General features: G+C 37.3%; 1 protein-coding gene across 3 annotated transcripts; it reads right to left on the bottom strand.

Annotated features, from left to right (window-relative positions):
• Positions 1–824: 824 nt before the first annotated feature.
• KCNA3 (potassium voltage-gated channel subfamily A member 3) lies at positions 825–21,116 on the bottom strand. 3 transcript variants are annotated; one of them, XM_012468115.3, is made up of 3 exons: positions 17,787–21,116; positions 14,561–14,682; positions 825–6,764 (listed from the first exon to the last, which is right to left on the bottom strand). In XM_012468115.3, exon 1 carries the CDS (start codon positions 21,114–21,116, stop codon positions 19,389–19,391), a length of 1,728 nt encoding a protein of 575 aa, XP_012323538.3. In that variant the 3' UTR covers positions 825–6,764; positions 14,561–14,682; positions 17,787–19,388. The 3 variants fall into 3 exon arrangements, with proteins under 3 accessions (XP_012323538.3, XP_021527600.2, XP_064228796.1); XM_021671925.2 differs by having other exon boundaries at positions 14,561–14,679; XM_064372726.1 differs by lacking the exon at positions 14,561–14,682.
• Positions 21,117–22,391: the final 1,275 nt, after the last annotated feature.

Genomic DNA, 22,391 nt, shown 5'->3' with positions numbered 1-22,391 from the left:
TTGACATTCCAAAAGTACAAACACATTTGAGTAACTAGCTGTTATTGGGAAAAAGAAAAAGCATTAGATTCAACATTGCTAAGCACAAAATAAGAACAATGGGTATGTACAGGGTGATTGCTAGAAATTATACTCTCTTATGATAAAAGACATTGGGCATACATAGAAAATTAATATTTAAAACAAAATGTTCTTATTTAATATTTGACCATTCTGGATCTAAAGAGGATTTAGCCTACTAGCTTGGGGGTATGTGTGTATATATATATATATATATATATATATATATATATATACACACACACACACACACACACACACAGGGTCACCTACATGCTGACATTCATACCCCCTGACAGTGCTGTGAACAGGGCAGTGCACACACTGGATGTCCAATACATATTTGTAAATGAAATAATGTACATTTGCTGTGCCATAATTTACACTTATATAACTAGCACAAAGCATAATGGCACAGACTACTGTGAATAAGTTTTGCCTTCCTTGGGACTTTACTGGGCCTCCAGCAGTATAAGAGAGAGCAATGGAAGAAACCTAGGGAATGTTGGCATTCAAAGGGCTTGCTAAGTGTAATACACAGACGTCTTCACCATAGTCATGTGGGAGAATACACAAGAGTCTGCGGAGTTAGTCTCAAGGGCAGCTGATGCTTGAGCTACTGACAACAGTCGAGCTTTTTATGTTTCCTCTTTTGCAAAAAGAAAACAAGGAAAGAAAGGAAGGGATGAAGGAAGAATGGAAAGAAAGGAGAAGGAAGTCATTTGGAACTAATTAGCAATATGCACAATGGGATTTTTTTTTCATCTTTTATTGAATTCTGCATATAACATTTGCAAAGATAACATTTCAAATCCAATGACAAATTTTAAAAATGAATCAGATGAAAATATTACATAATCAAAACTCACAGGTATTTTCTGATATTTACTTAACAAAAGGCCCAAAATGATTATGACAAGAACATCAGAGAATATGGTATAAAGCTTATTTCAACTTAACAATAATATGGATTAAATTAAAACAACTCAATGACAAAGGATAAACATAGAAAAAAATAGAATATGTTTGATCTTACATCTTATTCAGAATTCCATTATCACTGCTTAAGAATATTTCATTTCATACAAAATAATACTTCTTATTTATTTGATGAAGAGAACTAAATTCAATGTTAGAAAAATTTTAAATTCCAATATAATAAATTCTATTTAAATATTCACAGTAACATTGCATTGCTAATCAGTAAAAGTACAGCATGTATCACAGACTGTTGACTTAACAAGGGAAAGCAGTAACAGTGTCTCTCTGTTGTCTGAGAAAAGAATAAAAATGTAATATTGTGTCATGAATTGAAACATGAATGTCTTTCTTATTCAAACTAAGCAGTCATTAGATTGTAACTGGGAAAATTCTTTAGTAAAATTTAAAATATGTGGATACATTTTACTAAATATTTGAACTATGATAAAAGTAATATTGTTATCTAATACTTGATAATCAATTCTTTTTGAATAGTTACAGGAAATGACTTTTCTTAAAGGCAGGTTTTCTTCCCAGTTCCTCTTCTCTGTCCTCCACTAATCACAGAATAAGTGTGATGAAATATGCTGAAAAATGGTTACTAGGGTGGATCTGTTTTTTTTTTCCTCTGAATTAAAATGGATGCAGTTTCTTGGGTTGATTACTGCTTTATTTAACTGTTCAGAAATCAGTCATTATGATGGATTTTTGAAAAGGGAGATTAGAAATGGCAGTCAAGAAGATCAATTTTTAGTCTAGGATTCTGACATCAAGTGAATTCAGTGTCTGTGGTCAGGGTGTGCATTTTAGGTGGAAAATGTTTGAATATCACTCTGTGGAAGGACTATAGTCTGAAAGTATCTAAAAAGCTCTGAAAAGAACAGCACCAATGTCTTTTCACTAAAATTGGAAAATTCCCAATATATCTTTTAAAATTTTTTATCAAAGTTCTAAAGATGATAGCAGTGACAGGATAAAAATAACATGACAAAAGGTGAATAGTGTAAAGAACATGAGGTTAGTGGCCATATGATTCTAGACTAGTCACTGGATCTTTCTAAACCTTGGTTGTTTAATCTTTAAATTTCAGAGGACATTAGTATTTTATATGAATATTTTAAAGATTAATTATGTAAATGATCTTTGCAAAGTATGATAAACAAATCTTATAAGTAAACGAATGCAAGACTCTATGAAAAAACTGAGGTGTTGTATTTGTTATTCTGACTTCTGCGTAATCTATATATTTCAAAAATGGATTATTATAATATGTAGCATATCACCCAGAAATACTACACTGCTTCCCCTTGTATGTGTGTGTGTATATATATATATTTATTTATATTTGTGTGTGTATATGTGTCTAAGAGCTTTTAAATATAAATTATACCATTCTGTGGGATAGTTTCAAAATGGTCTATATAGTGCCCTTAAAAGTGAAAAAAAGAGGATATTCTTATTTGGCTTATAGTCATACATTTTATGGCATTTAAGAAAAACACTTTGATAATTTAAAGTAAACTAAATACTTAACCCCACCCCTACCCCCAAACACAGCATTAAGAGATCACACCATAGAAACAATTTACCAGAAGAGATACTACTATGATTTGTTCAGGATGGCCAGTTCACAAACTATTGTGAGATACAGTATTAATACAATATGCTAGAATCACCATTTATCAAGTTTCATCAACTTTAAAAAAATGGACAAAATCACTTCTCACAAAGATCACAGTAATACATAAGTGACTCAACTACACCTAAAGTGAAAATTCATAAAACCAAAATGATCAGATTAAATGTTTTAATTAATTGCTCCACTAGTTAAAATACACACTTTCTATTATGACAGAGGCCTTTAAAAATTGCCCCCTTTTCTGAATGGAAGGGATATAAGACTAAACTTCTGGACAAATAATCTCAGTATGACAAAATATTTCTGTATTAATCACTTTCCCGAGTGTCCAAATTTTAGTATCCTTCTAATATCTTTCTGTCATAAAACCAGGAACCAGAATATACTCCTGTTTTTCAGTAGGTACAGTTGCCTCTTACCTATGTTGTGCAAAAGCTAAAACCCTTCTTCACCTAACTATCCACTATTGCCAAACAGATGTGTTTGGGTTATCCCTGAATTTTGTTTCTCACTCCTGAGCAAAGTGAATTACAATATGGCTCTATCAGGCCTCCTTTGTATTCAAAAACATTCACAAAATTTTGTGACTATTGTTTTAAATTACAGTCATTTCTTCTGGGACCAAAAGAGCATTAAGTTTTTAATGTGACAAAAATGCACCTTACAATCTGCTACAGTTCATTGATAAGCATAATATACTTGCTTCTGATTTGCTACATGTTTATAAAACAACAAAAATTTAAAGAGAAGATTAACTGGAACAGACATTCTGTTTAGGTAACTCACTCAGCATTCAAAGATGAAATGACAAATCATAAGAGTTTAAAGCAACAGTCAAAATAAAAAGATTTACCTTTTATATGTCTTGCTGAGGTCAATTATTATTATTAGAAACGAGAACATTTGGATTTGCAATCTGTTCAGTCACTCAAGTAGAAGTATGTGGCATCTTAGTGAACAGAGGTGAGCAACATGTACATGTACACATATAACAATCTGAAAATGTTACAGAATTCTCAGAGATGAAAAGAGACATACAGATTACTAAACTTAAAAAGTCTTCACTTTACAGATAAAGAAACTTGGGCTCAGAGAAGTTAAAGGAACTTTCCTAGGGCACATGAGAGTTTTTGGCAGAGCCAGTACCACAGCACAGACACCTGCTTAAGCTCTACCAATCTGCTTCTTGTGTAAAAGGAGTCAAGAGATCATATAGCAAACACTTCTATCACTCCAACCTTTTCCCATATTTCCCTGCTCTCAGGCTTTAAATGTTGAGTGTGCAATAAGGCTCTGGCACTGTTTTAGCATTTCATAGACAATTTTCAAGTTGCCTTAATATTTAATTAAACAAATACCCTTCCCTCCTTTCTAGCTATTTAATTAATCTATTTCCATTCTGCAGACTGAGTTTTCTACTTTTTTGATCCCATTACAGATCAGTGAAAATTCTAAGGAGAAGGAATCCTATTCCCTTTTCTCACAATCATTTGAAGAATGATATGGCTTAAATCTTACTTCAAGTATTCTTTCCTGCATAAGAAAATCTGGGTACTTTTCTTCTTTTTTTTTTTTCTTGAGATGAAGTCTCCCTCTGTTGCCCAAACTGGAGTTCAGTGGCACAATCTCGGCTCATTGCATCCTCCACCTCCCATGTTCAAGCAAATCTCCTGCCTCAGCCTCCCAAGTAGCTGGGACTACAGGCTTGCGCCACCATGCCCAGCTAATTTTTGTATTTTTAGTAGAGACGGAGTTTCACTATGTTAGCCAGGCTGGTCTCAAACTCCTGACCTAGTGATCCACCCACCTTGGCCTCCCAAAGTGCTGGGATTACAGGCATGAGCCACTGGACCCAGCCCTAAGTTTTCTTCAAAGCATTTCTTAAATGTGTATAATGAGAATTTGGGGGCTGGTAAGGTTTTGGAGATCACTGAATCCAGCACACTCATCTTACAATTCAAGCCTGCAAACTGAAGCCTAGTAATGTAACTGATTTACCTAGGGTCCCACAGGTAGAAAGTGGATAATAATTCTGGTCTACTGTTATCTAAACCAGTACCATTTTTACTATCCATTCTGTGAACCATATCAGTATGATAGTTTACTCATCTGACACCATCCTGTACTTTTATCACAAAAATCTGGGTTTTGTCTTTATTTGAAACTGTAGCCTGTAATAATAATTCAGATGTTAAATATACTATAATGCATACAGTTGTGCCATTGGTGTTTTATAAAGGTAATTTTTGTGTCTATTTTTGTAACACCTACTGATCCTTACTAAAACATCTGTATGTCTAAAACCTCCTGTAACACAGTTGATTAGTTTGTTTCAATCATCCCAATAGCTGATGTGGATTACTTTACTGCTATCCAGGCTGTAATAATTAGTTACAAGGATTAGTTGGCTGCAATGGACTGACTATTCTCCAGGCCAATGTCTCTACTAAATGGGCTAACATAGAACAAAGAAAAGGTAATGGCTATATTTTCACTTTAATCACAAATCATCTTGACTAAAGGTTCACATAGCTCAAACCTGAGATAGCTGTCAGACTTTTATTTTCCTGTAGTGATCTTCTTTCAAAGTTTTGACACAAAGAAATTACCAGCAGATTGTGAGAAATTCATTGTAGACTTTGCCTCAAAGAAAGTTACCTAGATTGTATCTCATATTTATCTGTCTGTGTCGCTGCAAGTATAAGATTGTTTTAGTTACTGATTCTCATATAGTACAATTCATCACTTGTATTCCATTCTGTGGGGCATCAAAAAATTTATAATCTTGGCTTTGCTACTGAAATGTTTTTATAGTAATTAAAATTCTACAAGTGCTCTTATTATCACATAGCATTGTTATACATTTAAATAACAGAAGATTGGTTATTTATGCATTTGTTCAGCTATATTTTGAAAGTAAAATATGGAAATAAAAAGTGTTCTATATAATAAATTTTCACAGTTTGACTTTCCATAAGGCTTATGAAATAATATACAAATAGCTACCATTCTGCTGAAATGTCACAGTAAAATACATTAATGGCACAGAAGTGAAATGTCCCCAAATGGGAAACCATCTTCATGACCTCCTAAATCTCTTTTCCAGCTAAAACTGTTCTTTAATTGAAAAAGAGTTCCATTTCTAAAAGAATATAAAAATAGAAAATGAGTTAAGGAAACTTTTACATATATAATTTTGAAGGAAAAGTTATAAACATTAGATGAAATATTATATTTAAGAATGTGCTTTGTTGTACCACACCAAACATCCCATGAAAACAAAATGAAAGGAACATATTACATATGAACTGTTGAAAGTATAACTAAATGTTATAATTTTAATTAAGATAGACTACTAAAACATGTAATAAGTACTCATATTTTTTTGTAAAGTTCGTCTCAGCTAAAACCTATAACACTAATTTGGAAATCTATCATTTTGAATAAAAAATAAAATAATGTTTAATCAAGCAAGGCACATTTCTTTTAGGCAAGTCTGTCTTTAATACTATTTATTTGGGCACAGTGTAGACCTCACTTATTTATATGTCAATGGGCTAATCTATGTATGAGAGCCTTTGGTACAAAACACACCTTCACAAATAAAGTTGCACATAACCCAGAACATGGAATATAACATGACTATATCTCATGATTAAACACAGTCCACTAATTAATTGAAAAAAGAAAAAAGTAACAGTTGGCTTGTTAGAAACAAATTTTAGGCTTTCTTTATCTGCAGCACTGATTATAGTTTTTGGATGATTTGATTTCATCAAAATGTCAAAAGGTTGCAATGATACCTTAATATTTTCAAGATTCTTCATCTATTGATCAAATGTCTTTTATATGGCACACAATATGAAGCAAATCCTCCGACATCAGAGTTGTTCCCTTTATATAAAGCATTTGTTAGAGACATATTATTTAATGTCAACTGAAATAAAAATATGTGCTGTCAGATGGATCATTGCCCATCAGTGATATAATTGCCACTGCATTCTTGATCCAGGCAATTTAAAATGGAGCATCCTACTGGTCAGTGCAGCTCTACAGTTCTTTATGTGGGGGTCTCTTCAGGGATCTGTCAGACAGAGTAAACACAATAATTTACTGGTATATTTAACTTAAAAAAACTATAAAGTTTATGTCAACGGAAAATGTTCCATTTATTATATTTTTAAAAATGCTGGCTTTTAAAAAACTGTTACCCTGAAAAGTTCAGGCAATTTAATTATCTAAATGTATTAACTGTGTATTTCTTTTAAATTGTAACTTAAAATTATAAACATTTTTTCTACTAATAATGACCTCGAAATTTAGTCCAAACCAGTGTGATAGTTTGCTTTTAGACAGAAAATTTATCTTCATCCTTAGAATCATCTGAAAAGTTCTGAGTACCTATTGATTTTTAGAAAAATGTATGTATTAATTTTCTCAGTATATTTCCAAGAACTTTTTTTTCTGGCTGTCCATCCTACTGTGGCAATCTATGATGAGAATTCCTGAAATATAAATCCAATGCTAAGTGTCATGGAGAGAAAAAGATAAAGAGAGGGAATGAGTCTCCAAATGAGTGCTGAGAAAACCATGGTCTATGTGCTAATAGGATGTCATTCCTATCATTTATCTCTTCATTACAAATAACTTTTAAATCTGTTGATTCTTTAAAATATGAACTCTCCATAGTTATATACCACTCAAAATATTCCAAATTAAGACAATAATAATCACTTCACAGGGTCTATGGAGAATCAAGAAATAAAGGTTAAAGCTGTGGTGCTTCTCTCTCCTAACTGCCAAAATAATTATTGAGAAATTCTGATAGCAAAATATTTCTTAAAAAGAGCCAAAGGAATATGAAAGTCTTATTTGCTTTCTACATCCAGAATCTAGAATGGTGTTTGGCATATAATACATACTTTATATGCTTCATGAGTAATAAACCTCTATCACCCTGGGTAGTGTCTGACACATATGTATTTACTCAGTAAATACATATTGAATGAATAAATGGATATATAAAAATTAGATTTACATACTCTAAAAATTTACTAACTATATAATATAAAGACAAAAATTATAAAGACAAAAATAAAAGATGTTATAAACCCAGTTCTGGATTTGACTATGTGAATATCATCCATCATAATATATAGAGAAGACTATTACCCATATATACTCCTGGTTTTAGCACATGCCCAAAACCAGTGGTAAATGCCCAAAGATGGTGCTTTGAAATTTGAGTTTGCTTTTGATGGAAGAATCATTCACTTGCTAAATTAAATACTGTATGCCTACTGTGTGCTGGGCAATCAATTATCTATCTATTGAAAATTTTTTCTTATTGTCCTTGATTAAATACTTGGTCACCTTGATCTCGCAGATAGATCACTGCCCATCAGTGATTTTAAGTCTTAATATTGATGTTTAGGTAAAAAGAGAGTATGTTCATAGTATGCTTAATTTTCACTATCAGAGTTTTAAAGTTATATAGTTATTAATGACTACTAATTATAAGAAATCACAAGTAACATCAATGACCTAGCATTCATTTTATTTCCTAAGTGCCTAGGCTCTGCTCAATGCTATTGCAGCTTGGCTTACTTTCAGAGGTTTCCATCAAGCTATTCTTGTCTTGCTGCTGTTGTTTTTTTTTTTTTCATATAAAAGGTTGGGCCTTAAAAAAAACCTCATGTATTAATATCTGCCTCTAAAGGCTCTTGAGATTATTAAATAAGAATGGTACAGGATGGCATCCTAATAAAGTATACGTGTTAGAGGGAGTTGTAATTCAACAGAAACAAAAATAAAAGTGATATCAGGATAATAATCATAATACCTATACTAGTGGTTAAGATGTGGGTTGAAAGGCTTAGAAGAATGGACATTAAGTATCAAAATCAATTCTATAAAAAGAGAAAAAGGAGGTACAATAGAAAACAGTGACCTACAATTGAAGATAACTTACCAAATAAATGTTCCAACATATAGAACAAGAAAAGAGAGTAAGAATGGTCAAATTTCAATAATCATCAAATTTATGAAGAAGTAATTAATACCTCCAAAAGGCCTAAACGAAAGAAGTACAGAAACCTAGCTTTACTTTTAGTCTCATTAACTTATATTTGATGAGAAAAGAGTTGAAGTCATTCTATAGCATGTATTTTTATGGGAACTTTGTTTTTATGTGTCTATTTACTTTGACATCTATTAAATTACTTACAGTTAGCTACACACTAATAAGTTTTACCAAGTAAATGGTAATGAATAAGCTCAAGGACTAGAAAGATTTCTTACTCGATTATATATGATTTTCTGATTGAGGTCTTGAAAATTATATACTCTTAGCAAGCAAAAACCTTTAATCTCATTCACGAAGTAAAGTCAGTAATATGGTAAGATGTGAGCTTTTAAAAAAATCTAGAAAGTCATGGGTAATCGATACTACTTTGAACAGTATTTAGGTCTACTAATAATAAATATCCTCAATTTTTATGGTCACACAGTAAAATGCTCTTCTGAAATCAGTTAAAAGGTCTGCAAGTAAAAGGTCTACAGAATCCAGATATAAAGCAATTCAAACAGCTCTTACTTGGAGAAACTATTTCTGTCTGTACTTTTTGGTTACCCAATAAATTTTGCTCTTTAGAAGTCTAACACATAGTCACTCTTGTTTAACACGCTTTTCATAATAATTTCTTATAGAAGAAATGTATTCATGACTATTTGATATTTTATTGTTCTGTAATCAGATATGAGGTAAATACAAAATGTAATGGCACATAAGGCTGCCTCTTAAATGTCTAACATGTTGACTAAACAAGGTTATAATAGAAAATCAAGTAAAACTCATATTGATTTAAATCACAAAAATAAACAATGCCACAATCTTTCATCCAAAACCAGAAAAAAAAAAAAAACAGATTTCAATAATACATTTTGTGTCATTTCTTTAACGATCCCTAACAACACTTTTCTCAGAAGAGCAAAATGACCTTTATCCTACGTGAGCTTAACTGTATAAAGTGGTGTAAGGAGAAAACAGTTTCTAATTTCTAATTTCTACATATGTAAATTCAGTCATATACGTCAGTTTTAAATTTGTTGACATGTTTGGTAAGGAAATTGTGCAACTTGGATATGCAGAGGCAACAATCAGGTCATTCTCTGGTCTGGTTTGCCTGAGAAATCCAGGGAAAGGAGAAAATTCAAAAGGGGTGTGGAGAAAATTCCTCTCTATTCTTATTAGGAGAATCTTTGTTTCCTACTGCAGAGGAAAGTGCCTTGGTTACAATATTACATAAAATCATGGAAACATCTGCAGTGGTCATATCAATGCTTTAATTAGTTTCAGTAATTCCATACTATATGTGTTGATATTTCAATGGTGCTAGGAATATCCCGAAACTAAGAACCAAAGGCTACTGGATTGCCTTCACCTTCCATCTTATTATTTAGAAACAGTCTAAGTTTTAACATTTTATAAATATCACTCTAAGAATCTGCTCTTACTTTTCATTAATTAAATGTCCCCATCTCCTTTCATGTATGAACAATCACTTCAAAAAATAGCTAATTTTTAAATGTCATAATTTTAAGAGGTAATGATACTTACATTTAAAATTAGGTTATTTTGCAAAAGATATCCAGTCAGGCCATATCTACAGTGATGTAATTCTGTAATGTGATTCACTAGTGAAACATAATGTTTGATTCAATCAGCTTCCATAGTAATGAAGACTCCATGGATTTTTAGGACTCATCATTAACTGAAACTGAGACTGAACTTACAGGGAAGTTTCTTAGAATGTCTGATAGATAGATAAGCCCTCTGGAGATATCACTTGTTTGTTCTGATTTTGCTGTGCCATCCTGGTCAATTAGTCAACATGTTTATGTTATCACTAATAAAAAACACTCTATTAGCTATTATGTGGTATAAAAACATGGTCTTCGTGAAGCATTCTAACTTCCAGGTAACCTTACTGACTAGGTACCCTCAGTGATATCTCGTATAAGGTAACAGTTAAGTTACTTACATTAACGGCTTCCATCCCCATACTTGGGTGGTATAATACTTCTTGTGGAAAACTTGCTGGGGCATGTTTTAACAAATTCAAGCCCTCTCCAGTGAATTGATTACAAGGAATATTGTCCTTCAGGTCATGATGAGGAGCATAAGCCACATAGTGATTACATGAAGCAGAGATGCGTGACAGGAAAATTTTGTTTACAGGTTAAAAACACCCAATTTGGAATGCAATTTCCTTCCTCTCATCTCTCCTTCCAATAGACACTTATGGAGCACCAACTGTATTTCAGGTACTATGCCAGGTTTTGGGTGATACAGCACACTGAGCAGACAAAACTCCTTGTCCTCATGGAGGGGAATGCAAAACAGACAATAAACAAAATAAACCAAATACTTAATACATTAGAGGAAAAATTAAGCAGAGAAAAGACATAGAGAGTGTTATGAGGCTGCAATTTTAAATACTGTGGCTAGTGACACCTGAAGGAGGTGATGGAGGCAGTCATGCAGATATCAGATGCTAGAACATTTCAGGCAGGGGAAACAACAAATACAAAGACCCCGGGGTGGAGCATGCCTGGTGCATTTGAAGAAGATCAAGGTGGCCAGTGTGGCTGCAGCACAGGATCAAGTGGGAGAGGAGTTGAAAATTAGGTCAAAAGGGTAAGGAGGGCAAAATGAGACAGGGCCTTGCAGGCCATTGTAAAAAAGACTTTAGTTAGTACTCTGTGTAAAATGGGGTGCCAAATGGTGGCCTTGACACAAAGATGTAATAAAACTTGATAAGTGTTTTAGAAGAATTACTCTGGTTGTTATGTTGTATAGATTCAAATAAGAGGAAGGATGGAAACTGGAGGACCAATCGGGAAGCTACTGTAAAAATCCAGGTGAAGATGATGGTTTAGATTAAGCAGAAGTGTTATGAAGTGGTAAGGCTGTCGAAACATTTTAAAAGTAGTGTCAACAGTATTTGCCAGTAGATTAAATAAGAAGTGTAAGAGAAAAAGAATAATCCAGGATAATTCCAAGGATTTTAGCTTGAGCAACTGGAAAATTGAAGCTGCCAGTAGTGGAGGTGGGGAAGAGGACAGGAAGTACAGGCTTGATGGTATAGAGAGTGGAGAAGGAGGGAAACTCAGTTTGGACATATTAAGTTTGAGATGTCTATTAGATATCCAAGTGGAGACGTCACATAGATAGGTGAAAAATTCAATTAGGAGCTCAAGGGAGAAGTCTACGTGGGAGATACAAATTAACATACATACATAGTCTAAAACTATGAGAATAAGATGGGATGAAAAATAAACAGATGAGAAAGAACCAGTAAATAAGATTAAGAAGGAGAGACTAGAGAGGCAGAAAAAAAATCCACAGTGTGATATCTTGGAAGTCAAATAAAGACAGTCGTCTTAGAAAGGGGGAAGTACCTGACCATGCCAAATGCTTCTGTTAGGTCAAATTGAAATGAGAACTGAGAAAGGACCACTGCGTATCATTATATGAGGTCACCAGTGACCTTGCCAAGTACACTTTTGGCAGAGTGATAGGTGTGACAGCCTTTTGGAGCAGACTCAGGAGAGAGTGGGAAGGGATTTAGTGAACAAAGAGAGATATAGTCCCCACTCTCATGGAAGAAACAGAGATTGATCATATAACACAAATTAATATAAAATTACAGCTATGTCAAGATCACATACTATATTTAACACACTCTAAGACACACATTTTTAGATTTGCGCATCTATGAAATTGGGATGCACCTTAAAGTCACTGGTACTTTATCCTAACAATTGGAAATTTAAAAAAAAATAGTACATAAATAATGGTATTTCTTATAATCAAGGGCATCTTAAATTTAATGAACTACTATACTGTAATAGGGGAACTGAAAAAACTAGAGTCATGAGAGACCTGGAGAAGGATTGAAGTAAAAATAGAAGTCAAGAGGTGAGGCGAGAAAGAGAAGGCTGGCAGTGAAACATTTGCAAAGAGCTCCATTAGCTTAAGGGGGAAAGGGAGTTTATCCTGTATCTGGAAGAAGACCAGAGTAACTGGAGCACAAAAGAACGAGGGAGAAACATAAGCAAAGAGGAGATAAGGCTGGATATGAGATTATGCAGGGCCATAAAAGCTATACTAAGCCTTTGGGTCTCTATCCAAAAAACAAGAAGACCCTGAAAGAATTTTAAGCAGGATGGGTTATGTAATCAGATTTTGGTCTCAGAAAGTCATTCTGGCTACCAAGTAGAGAAAAGGTCAAAGAGTGGCCACAGGAAATGTAAGGATGCCATTAAGAGACCTTCACACTTACGTAGAATAGAGATGATAGTGTGGATTAGAGTCGTCCTGGCAGTTCCATAGCAAAGTGGGCTGTTTTTAGAGATATTTGGGAGGCTAAATGACAAAATTTGGTGATAGGTTGAGTATATTTACTATTTCTATGAATATTATTTCATTAATAAATACATTGAAAACACTAGGCAATACACCTGTGTTTTAAGTAAGGCTGGAAAACAAGAAAAATGATTTGTAAATATTGATGCTGCACATATGGAATCAAAACAAATATTTTGGAAATTCACTAATTTTCAGAAAAAAAAGATCATTTAGATCTATAGATAGAAAGTAAATTGTATTGCAGGCTTGGAAGCAATCTATGAACAGGTAAGTTGTTTGTGTGTAGTGTGTGTGTGTGTGTGTGTGTGTGTGTAATAAATTGTCCCCACTGCTTCTCTTACAAATTAAGTATGTTTTAATTTACAGAACATGTTTAAATGTATAAAAATAAGAACGTTAGTATTCAGAGGGACTTCCATAATGAACAGTTTAAACTAAATGTAATGGAAGACAAATGAAATAACAGTGCTGTGTGATATAAAACACGTAGGCACAATGCTAACTTTCATTCTAAAAAGTTGGTGGGGGCCTCCATAGAGATTCCCAAGAGTCTTTGTGCTATGAGATTAGGAGTGGGTGTGAGGTTGGAAGCTCACCGGAAGAGAAAAAGCTTCTCCCCAATCACTATCACCATATTGGAAGGTATGACCCTTGCATCTGCAAAGTCAGTCTTGTATGATCAAATTTATTCATAACATTCTTCAGATATGATGAAATATAGCTTTTTATCCACTTAAGTGCTGTATTGCTGACAACCAGAATCCCCAGGCTTTATTTTTTAGGGCAGAGTTTCTATTCCACACTGTTTAGGTTACAACAATAACAACATGGCTCCCAAGAAAATGATGGAGCCGCTTTTCTAGTTCTCTTCTTAAAATGCATTTGATGGCTAATGGTGCAAATTTTGAAATAAAAGAAAAAACATCTGGTACAAAAAAACTCAGAAAAATCATGAAAATGTTTCTTTTTAAAATGCATTTTTCTTCACAATTTTGAAAATTAGCTCACAACATCATTAAAAACCAAGACAAACATCTGAAAGCTTTCTAACCAGTCTGAATCATTTAAATTATACTTGCAAACTGAATATGAGTACATAAAGAATACTATTATCATATGCTATATAGCAATGGCCATTTTCTGCCAGAAAGTTAAGAGCTGAATCACAATAATAAGGTCTAGGCTCTGATTGGTTTCTGCTCCCTTTTTCCTGCCTTCTTTGATTTACTTTTGCTCAAAGGTTATCAACCACTTCCTAAAGGTATATAAAAAACAAGTGATTTCACTAATATATATAAAATTGTCCCCAAAACCATAAGGAATTAATAGTACAAAAATCAGTAATTGTATCCTTAGTTTAAAAGGCCTAATACAAAACATAAAAAAGAAGCTCCCACCTTAAAAATGCAATCCCTAAATATCCTCTTCCACATTCTTATGCTCCTCACCTCTATCTCACAGTTTTTCCATAAGTCTTCAGATTATGGGGCACGTGTGCTTCCTTGCATGTCTTAGTGAGAAGGGTTATCACTTCTATTCACAGCTGAGAGGTGGGAAGGAGTTGGAACTGCTGTAGAAAATGTTGAAATTTTAAATGTATAGAAGTCAGTAAATTATAGTTATGGTTCTCAAAGGAATAGACTACTAGTATATATTATATACATTGTATTTATATACTATAGCAAAGCAAATACTTGAGTATGTTATATGCCAAAAAGGTAAATAAGTTTTATGCCAACAAACCATAACTTTAAATCTCTTCATACTGTGCATTTAAAATTTCAATACTAAAATTTTATTTCAAAGTTTAGAAATAACTGACATAATGCTTCCTCCTATGTGTAGGTGCCTGTGGTTATGTCAACACAATTGGTGCATCATATAGTTTTAAAACATCATAAAAGAAATAAAATAATAACAATGTTAACTTCTCTGTTTCTATCAGGATTCATTAGCTGTAGGGCATATACATTTTTTTCCCAGGGTGTTGATAGATGTGCACTGATCCAGTCATGCCTCCTCACATGAATCTCTTGCTATACACAGACATATGTATATTTCTACAACACCTAAGACATGCAACTGACCTCAATAGTGAAGCGTGTAGTTTGGCAAAGCTAGCTGGCATATGAAAACATGGACTCATTAGTATTTTGCTTTAAGCCCAAGTCACTATCCATTTTTATTTCATAAATGATTTAAGAACTTAGAGAAAGGTCTGCAGCTATTACATTGGAAAAATTATATTTTTACTTATTTATTCATTTATTTTAGAGCACAGATGCCCTTAAAGATCCTTGGAGTGGTTAGGTAAGGCAATACTGTCACAAGTTTCAATGAACTGGCAATCTCTTTCTGCTTTTAATCCTTCTGTTCTGAATAATTTCTTCCCTCTTAATAAGGGAGAGTCAAAATATTTACATGACTTTCTGGAATGGTTCTTCAGTAACTTAAGCAAAGTATAAGGCGATAGAAAAATAATTTGCATAATGCTATCATCTATTGTTGATTAAAACACATGAAAACAAAAAATCTTAAAACTGAAAAATATCTATTGTCCTAGCAGTTATCATTAAACACTACCATGACTGGTTATATAGATAAACCAACCATAATAAAATAATCTTTTGTTATTCGAAAAGTCCATTTCTTCATCTGATTTAAATAACTTATATTTGATCCTTATATTTGGTTAAAATATCCAATATTTTAAACAGGTTAATTTTCAGTATACTGAAATGAAACAGATTTCTGGAGATATGTTATCTACATGAACTCATTAATTAGTGATGTGGGCTGAAGCCAAGACTAAAAGCGTAAGAGACTTATTTTTTGTCTTTCAAGTCACCTAATAAAAGGAGGATGTGTTTCAGAGCCAGAATAACCTGGCTTTAAATCATTGCTGAGTCTCCTGCTAGCTGTGAACTCTTAGATAAATCACTTAACTTTAATCATCTATTTTTTGCCCTCCTAAAATGAGGTTAATAGCACTTATTGCAGAGTTGACAAGTGTCCAGGACATGGTTGACCCTTAATGAATGGTAATTATTATTATTATTATTGAAAGGAAATAGGAAGACATTGATTATGTATTTCATATTCACGAAGCATTGTATTAATTATACAATGCTTGTGAATAATGATCCCAATATAATCTCTTAGCAAAATCTTGGATGCCATGTCATGAAATTATTTTTTTTAAGTGTTGTACCAGTATTAACATTTACTGTTCACAACAAACCTATGAGGTACTATTTATCACCCTCATTTTACAAACAAAGAAACTGAGGCACAGAGAGTAATTTACTCAAGATCATAGAGCAGCGTCAGGATTCAAACCCTGGCAATATGACTGCAGAGCTTATGCTTTTAACCACTTCATTAAAAGTCTGGAAATAACAGCAGTCATGTAAGATAACAGCTATTCACTCAACAAATATAAAAGGTGCCACATTCTGTGTTAGGCACTAGTCCCCAAAACTTTCAAGACACAGAGCCTATAGCCTTTAGGTAACTTAAAATGTGGTGACTACATGCAATCATATTATCTCAAAGTTATGACTCAAAAGCCAGGATATTTCTCTGAATTAAAGAACAAAGGTTCCCTTTAAATTACTGCCAGTTAATCACCATAAGAATTATGGCACAACCATAATTTACTTATAGAATTAATCAAGGTTTCTACATCTTCAGAATAAATGTAACTAAAATTGTCATTGCACTTCATTGACCTCTGTGTTATTTTAAGAACAGATACAAAAATTATTTTTAAGTAATTGTTATAATGTATCTAACATATTTTCAAAATGTGTCATAAAAATAATTTCTGGTCATTAAGGGTACCAAAAGTTTGGCCAAGAGGTAGATCAATGTCAAAGGTTAACTCAAACAAAAAGCAAAGAAAACTAGATAATAGAGTCATATTTAGATATACATAGATGAAAATAAACAACTAATCTATGATCAGGTATATTTAGATTTCTTGCCTCTATTTGTTTTGTGTTTTCCTTCCTCATCACTCTCTTGCAGTCTCAATCATTATTTTCCACTCTCTTCAATGCATGCATAATAAATGAGCTCCTAACTGAAAATACTTCGTGGGCTTTAAAAATAGGGTTACTCTAATTTACTCTGGAAGAATAGAATAGTTACATGCTATCAAAACCAAAAGGCAATTGTGGATGATGTATAATTTATATACTGTATATAAAACAAAACGATTATGTTTAAATGTTACTCTTATTTTTAACCATTTTTTGTTTGAAAGAACTGTACCACTGCGTACTATTAAATAATTATGTAAATTAAAATTGGACCAATAATCTAACAGCAGTAGATTCTGCCATTTATCCTTTTGTAAGGGGAAACAGGTTGATTGGAGGCCAAGTGGGTTAGTAAAAGGAATGGAATAATTTTCAGTTCTGCTTGGGTGAAGGTTATTCTGAATAGCAATGACTGTTTTTTCATTCTTTTGTAATAAACAATGGAAACTAGAGGACAGTTAGCAACATGGAAATCAAATGAAAAAGGTGTAAATTATCTTTAAAAAGACACCAGGCATGTAACTAACATAAAACTATTGGTTTTGCAAATACCATCAATCTAGATATTAATGGCAGTTCCCTGGCTCTGGATACAAAAGGGACTTCTCTCAGTAGATCACATAGTGCTCACCTGATTCTGTCTGTCTTCTGGCAACCCTTGGCATATGGCTGAAAGTTGCAGGTGTTCTCCCAAGAGCTGGTTACTTCCTGTCCCTCCTTTTTATTGATTGTCTGCAATTCATTCAGTTTAAAACGTGCATCCTTCATCTATTTGAAGTTTACTTAGCTTGTAAAGTGCTGTGATGATGACAGAGCTGTTGTGGGATCTGCGTTTTTTTTTTTTTTTTTTTTTTTTAAAGAGAAAGCCTGAAGATCCTTTGTTGTAATGTTTCAGGTACATTGATTGTATCTCTCATTTGCTTATGTACAGAACACTTTTACATTTGCTTTTAAATTCCATTTGTTGGCTTGAAAGTTCTTGGAGAAAGAAAACTGTGGAGAAGCATCTTTAAAAATTATTGCCTAATAAATGGCACTTAATCCAGATCATGCCTTATTGTGGTTAATATCTAACATTCCAAACACCATATTTTCCTTCTTGATTCAGTCATTATGGGATGACATCAATGATTTTCATAGTTAAAAAATGCATTTGGGATTCATTTCACCTCCTTAGAGTCTCAGACTTAACTTTATTTGTGCAGTTTATTCAAACAGTGGTTTTCCTTTATGAAATCATTTAAGTAGGAACCATCTGGAAAGGTTACTGTGGAAACAGCACGGACTGGAAGGTGGGGCTAGAGAGCAAGAGATGCCATGACAACCTTTTTCGGGTTTCCCGGGAAACATGGGTTGCTATGGGAACTGCATCAGTCAGGTCCGAATTAGTAACTTCCGCTGGAAGGGGTGTCTGCCACTTTAATCTTCTTGTGATACTGCCGAAGCTTATCTCTCAGATGCATTAGGAAATTTTTTGTTTCTCTCAGCAGCACTGAAAACATCTGTTTCTAGACTTTGATAGATGTTGGGGCTGGGACATATGCACAGAACTTTACAGGAATCTGTTAGTCTAATGCTTTAGAAATGCTTAGCAAGCCCGAAAGAATTAAACTAATTAGTCAGATCAAGACATCTTGGGCATTTCCCTTCATTCAAAGTTGTAGAGACCCTTAAAATTTTGGGAAAAACCAAATAAACTTGTGGTGGGTTTACAAGTCTTTATTCTAGTTAGACTTTTCATCCACAAATCTACAGGGTAGGCAACCGAAATACTTATTCAGTAAATAATGTTGAAAGGTCCATCAAACTGAAGTATCAATTACTACAAACTCATGTGCTTAGGAAAGAAACAACTGCCTTTAAAATTCTGAGGTTAAACAGTTACTCTAACTGTTCTTTAGTTTCATTTCCTCCCAGGATGTACTGCCTTTTTTTTTTCTTTAAATAGGGCGTGTACTAGAAATGAAGTTTAATGTAAGTTTGTTGTTTACAATATTAAGAGAGAGAGAGAGGGTAAGGGGAAAAAGGAGAGCTGAGAGAATGCAGCCCACTTGCAAAACAGGCACCTGTTTCAGTATGAAGCAGTAGGGAGAGGGAGAATGAAGTGTGCTTCCCACTTCTTCAGGTCCTTTCCTTGATGAATGGTCTGGAAATGTATAAAACAAGGGCATAGGCAGACCAAGGGGGCACGTTCCACACAATACTGAGCACAGCATGTCACTTGTATTATATATTAAACATCGGTGAATATCTTTTTGATGTTGACACAGGAGTTGGGATTATTGTTCGTGGTGCAGGTGGCAGTGGAATTGCCCGTTTTGAAAGGGATCTGGGGGAAAGCGCTATGGTTCATACCCCCCTCTTCGATCACCATATACTCCGACTTACTCAGAGTCGAGTTACTCCTTGCTTTTCGGAGCTCCTCGGCTGAAGAGGAGAGGTGCTGGCAACTTCCTACGTGCATGTACTGGGCTTGCTCTTCTCCTTCCGTCTCCCGGTGGTAGAAGTAATTGAAGTTGGAAACAATCACGGGAACTGGCAATGCGATGGTCAAGACACCGGCGATGGCACAGAGAGATCCCACAATCTTGCCCCCTATGGTCACTGGGTGCATATCACCATAACCCACTGTTGTCATGGTTACCACTGCCCACCAGAAGGCATCCGGGATGCTGCTGAAACCTGAGGTGGGGTCGTCTGCCTCGGCAAAGTAGACCGCGCTGGAGAAAAGGATGACCCCAATAAAGAGGAAGAAGATGAGCAACCCCAACTCTCGCATGGACGCCTTCAGCGTTTGCCCTAGGATCTGCAGCCCCTTGGAGTGGCGCGAGAGCTTGAAGATGCGGAAGACCCTCACCAGGCGGATGACCCTCAGGATGGCCAGGGACATGGCCTGCTGTCCGTTGCCCTGTCGCTCGGCCAGCTCGGTACCCAGAGTGATAAAATAAGGGATGATGGCCACAATATCAATCAAGTTCATGATGTTTCGCGAAAAGGTGGCTTTGCTAGGACAGGCGAAGAACCGCACCAGCAGCTCGAAGGAGAACCAGATGATGCACAGGGTCTCCACCACGAAGAAGGGATCGGAGAAGCTGGAGGCTCCCCCGGAGGCCCCCGACGTGCTGTTGCCGGCTGCATCGAACGCGTCCTGCGACGGCGAGGAGGGGTAGTCCTTCTCGTCGCGGAACTCCGGCAGCGTCTCCAGGCAGAAGATGACAATGGAGATGAGGATGACCAGCACGGACACGATGGCGATGCCCCGGGCCGGCCCGGAGCTCTCAGGGTACTCAAAGAGCAGCCACACCTGGCGCTGGAAGTCGCGGCGGGGCAGGGGCCGCTCCTCCTCCCGCAGGAAGCCCTCGTCCTCGCGGAACTTCTCCATGGCCTCCTCGCCCAGCTGGTAGAAGCGGATCTCCTCGGAGAAGATGTCGATGGGCACGTTGACGGGCCGGCGGATGCGGCCCCCGGACTGATAGTAGTAGAGGATGGCGTCGAAGCTGGGCCGGTTGCGGTCGAAGAAGTACTCGTTGCGAAGCGGGTCGAAGTACCTCATGCGCCGCTTGGGGTCGCCCAGCAGCGTCTCGGGGAACTGGCAGAGGGTCTTCAGCTGCGTCTCGAAGCGCAGCCCCGAGATGTTGATGACCACGCGCTCCCCGCAGCAGTCCTGCTCGCCCGTGGCCGGCAGCGAGGGCGGCAGCGGCTCGTAGCGGTCGCAGCCGCCGCCGCCACAGCCGCCCTGAGGCGGGGCCCCTCCACCGTCGGCCGCCTCCGGCTCCAGCAGGTGGTCCCCGGGCACCACGGTCATGTCGGGCGGCAGCTCCGGGCCTGCGGCGGGCTCGGAATAGCCGGGGTTCACCAGCGTGTGAGCGCCGCCGCCGCTCGCGGGGCGCTGGGGAGGGTGGGCGCGGTGGCGGGCGGAGGGCAGCGGCGGCGAGCGCAGAAGGCTGAGGTGCTCGTCCATGCGGCGGGGAAGAGGCGGCGGCGGCGGGGCCGGGTCGCTCCTCCTCGCGCTCCCCGCCCCTTCGCCGCCTCCGCCCCCGAGCGGAGCCCGCCGCCTGTTGCAGCAGCCACCGCGAGGCTCGGTCAGGGTCTGGCGCGGTCCGCCGGGCTACCGCACAGAGACGCCTCCTCCCTCCGCCTCGCGCTCTCCGCCCCCTCCCCCGCGGGGCGCGCGCCCGCCTCCGCGTCCCTTCAGGATTCCCGCCCACCGCGCGGGAGCGCGCCCCGCGCCCGGAGGGAGCCGCCGGGCCTGCCCTTCTTACCGCCCTCACGGACCCTCGGTGTCAGCGAAGCGCCATCATGTTGCACCTCGGCGCCCCGCGGGAATACCCACCCAGAGGAACCGGCCCACGGGGAGTCCGGCTGCCGGCCCCGGCCCCTGGGCTCCGCCCGCTTCTGATCCGCGTCCCTCGCCCCCGGCCCGCGTGGCCGCGTCCGAGTCGCCAGGAGCTCCTGCCGCGGCCCCGCGGGCGCCGCCCCCTGGCCTCCACACTGCCCCCGGGCCAGCCCGGGGTGGGCAGGCGGGCCCGGTGTCCAGGGAGGGAGTGCAGGCCAGGCGGGCGCCTTGGGCCAGAGGCAAGCCTGACACGGGCATCCCAGGCTCACTTGTGGGTCGAGGACCGCCAAGCCCTGGAAGGAGCGGGGGTCTAAACAATTTAGCTCCTTTTAGAATGAGAAGCCGAATGGAGTAAGGGTGCTGATGGACTTCGCAAACTGAGTCCGAAGGAAATGGATCGTTAAAGGCCTTCGGGTCCTGCCGCTTTAGTGAATAGTTCACACCCATTTTCGCAGCGGAGATTTCGGCCACTGTGAAGAATCAAGGACCAAGTTTCTGATTGGGATTAGCAGTGACAGCCTGGCCTTTATACACTACATAGACTTCCTATCGGCGGGGAAGTAAGATGAAATGGGAAAGGAAATTCACATAGTCTAAGTTGTGTGGTTAGACAGTCCGACTTTATGACTCAAGTGTGTCGTGGAAGGGATGAGAGCAGGACCTGTACCTAGACTTTTTACTTAATATTTCAGCACTGCCCTTGTGGTAGGGAATTTGTCAGGCTCTAGTTGTTAAACTGGGAGGACATTCATTCTGCAACTTGTACCTCTTGCTTGATCTGGGCCCAGAGATAACTTACATGTATCTTCTTTAAACATATTTTTCCAAATTGTTGTGGTTACTTTGAACACAATTGTTTCCAGAAATTTTAACAATCTAATATAAGCTAACCCTAGGCTT

Source organism: Aotus nancymaae, unplaced genomic scaffold, assembly GCF_030222135.1.
Source record: "Aotus nancymaae isolate 86718 unplaced genomic scaffold, 86718_ANA_hifiasm-v0.15.2.pri h1tg000007l, whole genome shotgun sequence".
Lineage (NCBI taxonomy): Eukaryota > Metazoa > Chordata > Mammalia > Primates > Aotidae > Aotus > Aotus nancymaae.
Note: the sequence above shows the minus strand (reverse complement) of the source record. Positions and strands in the feature narration are given on the sequence as shown.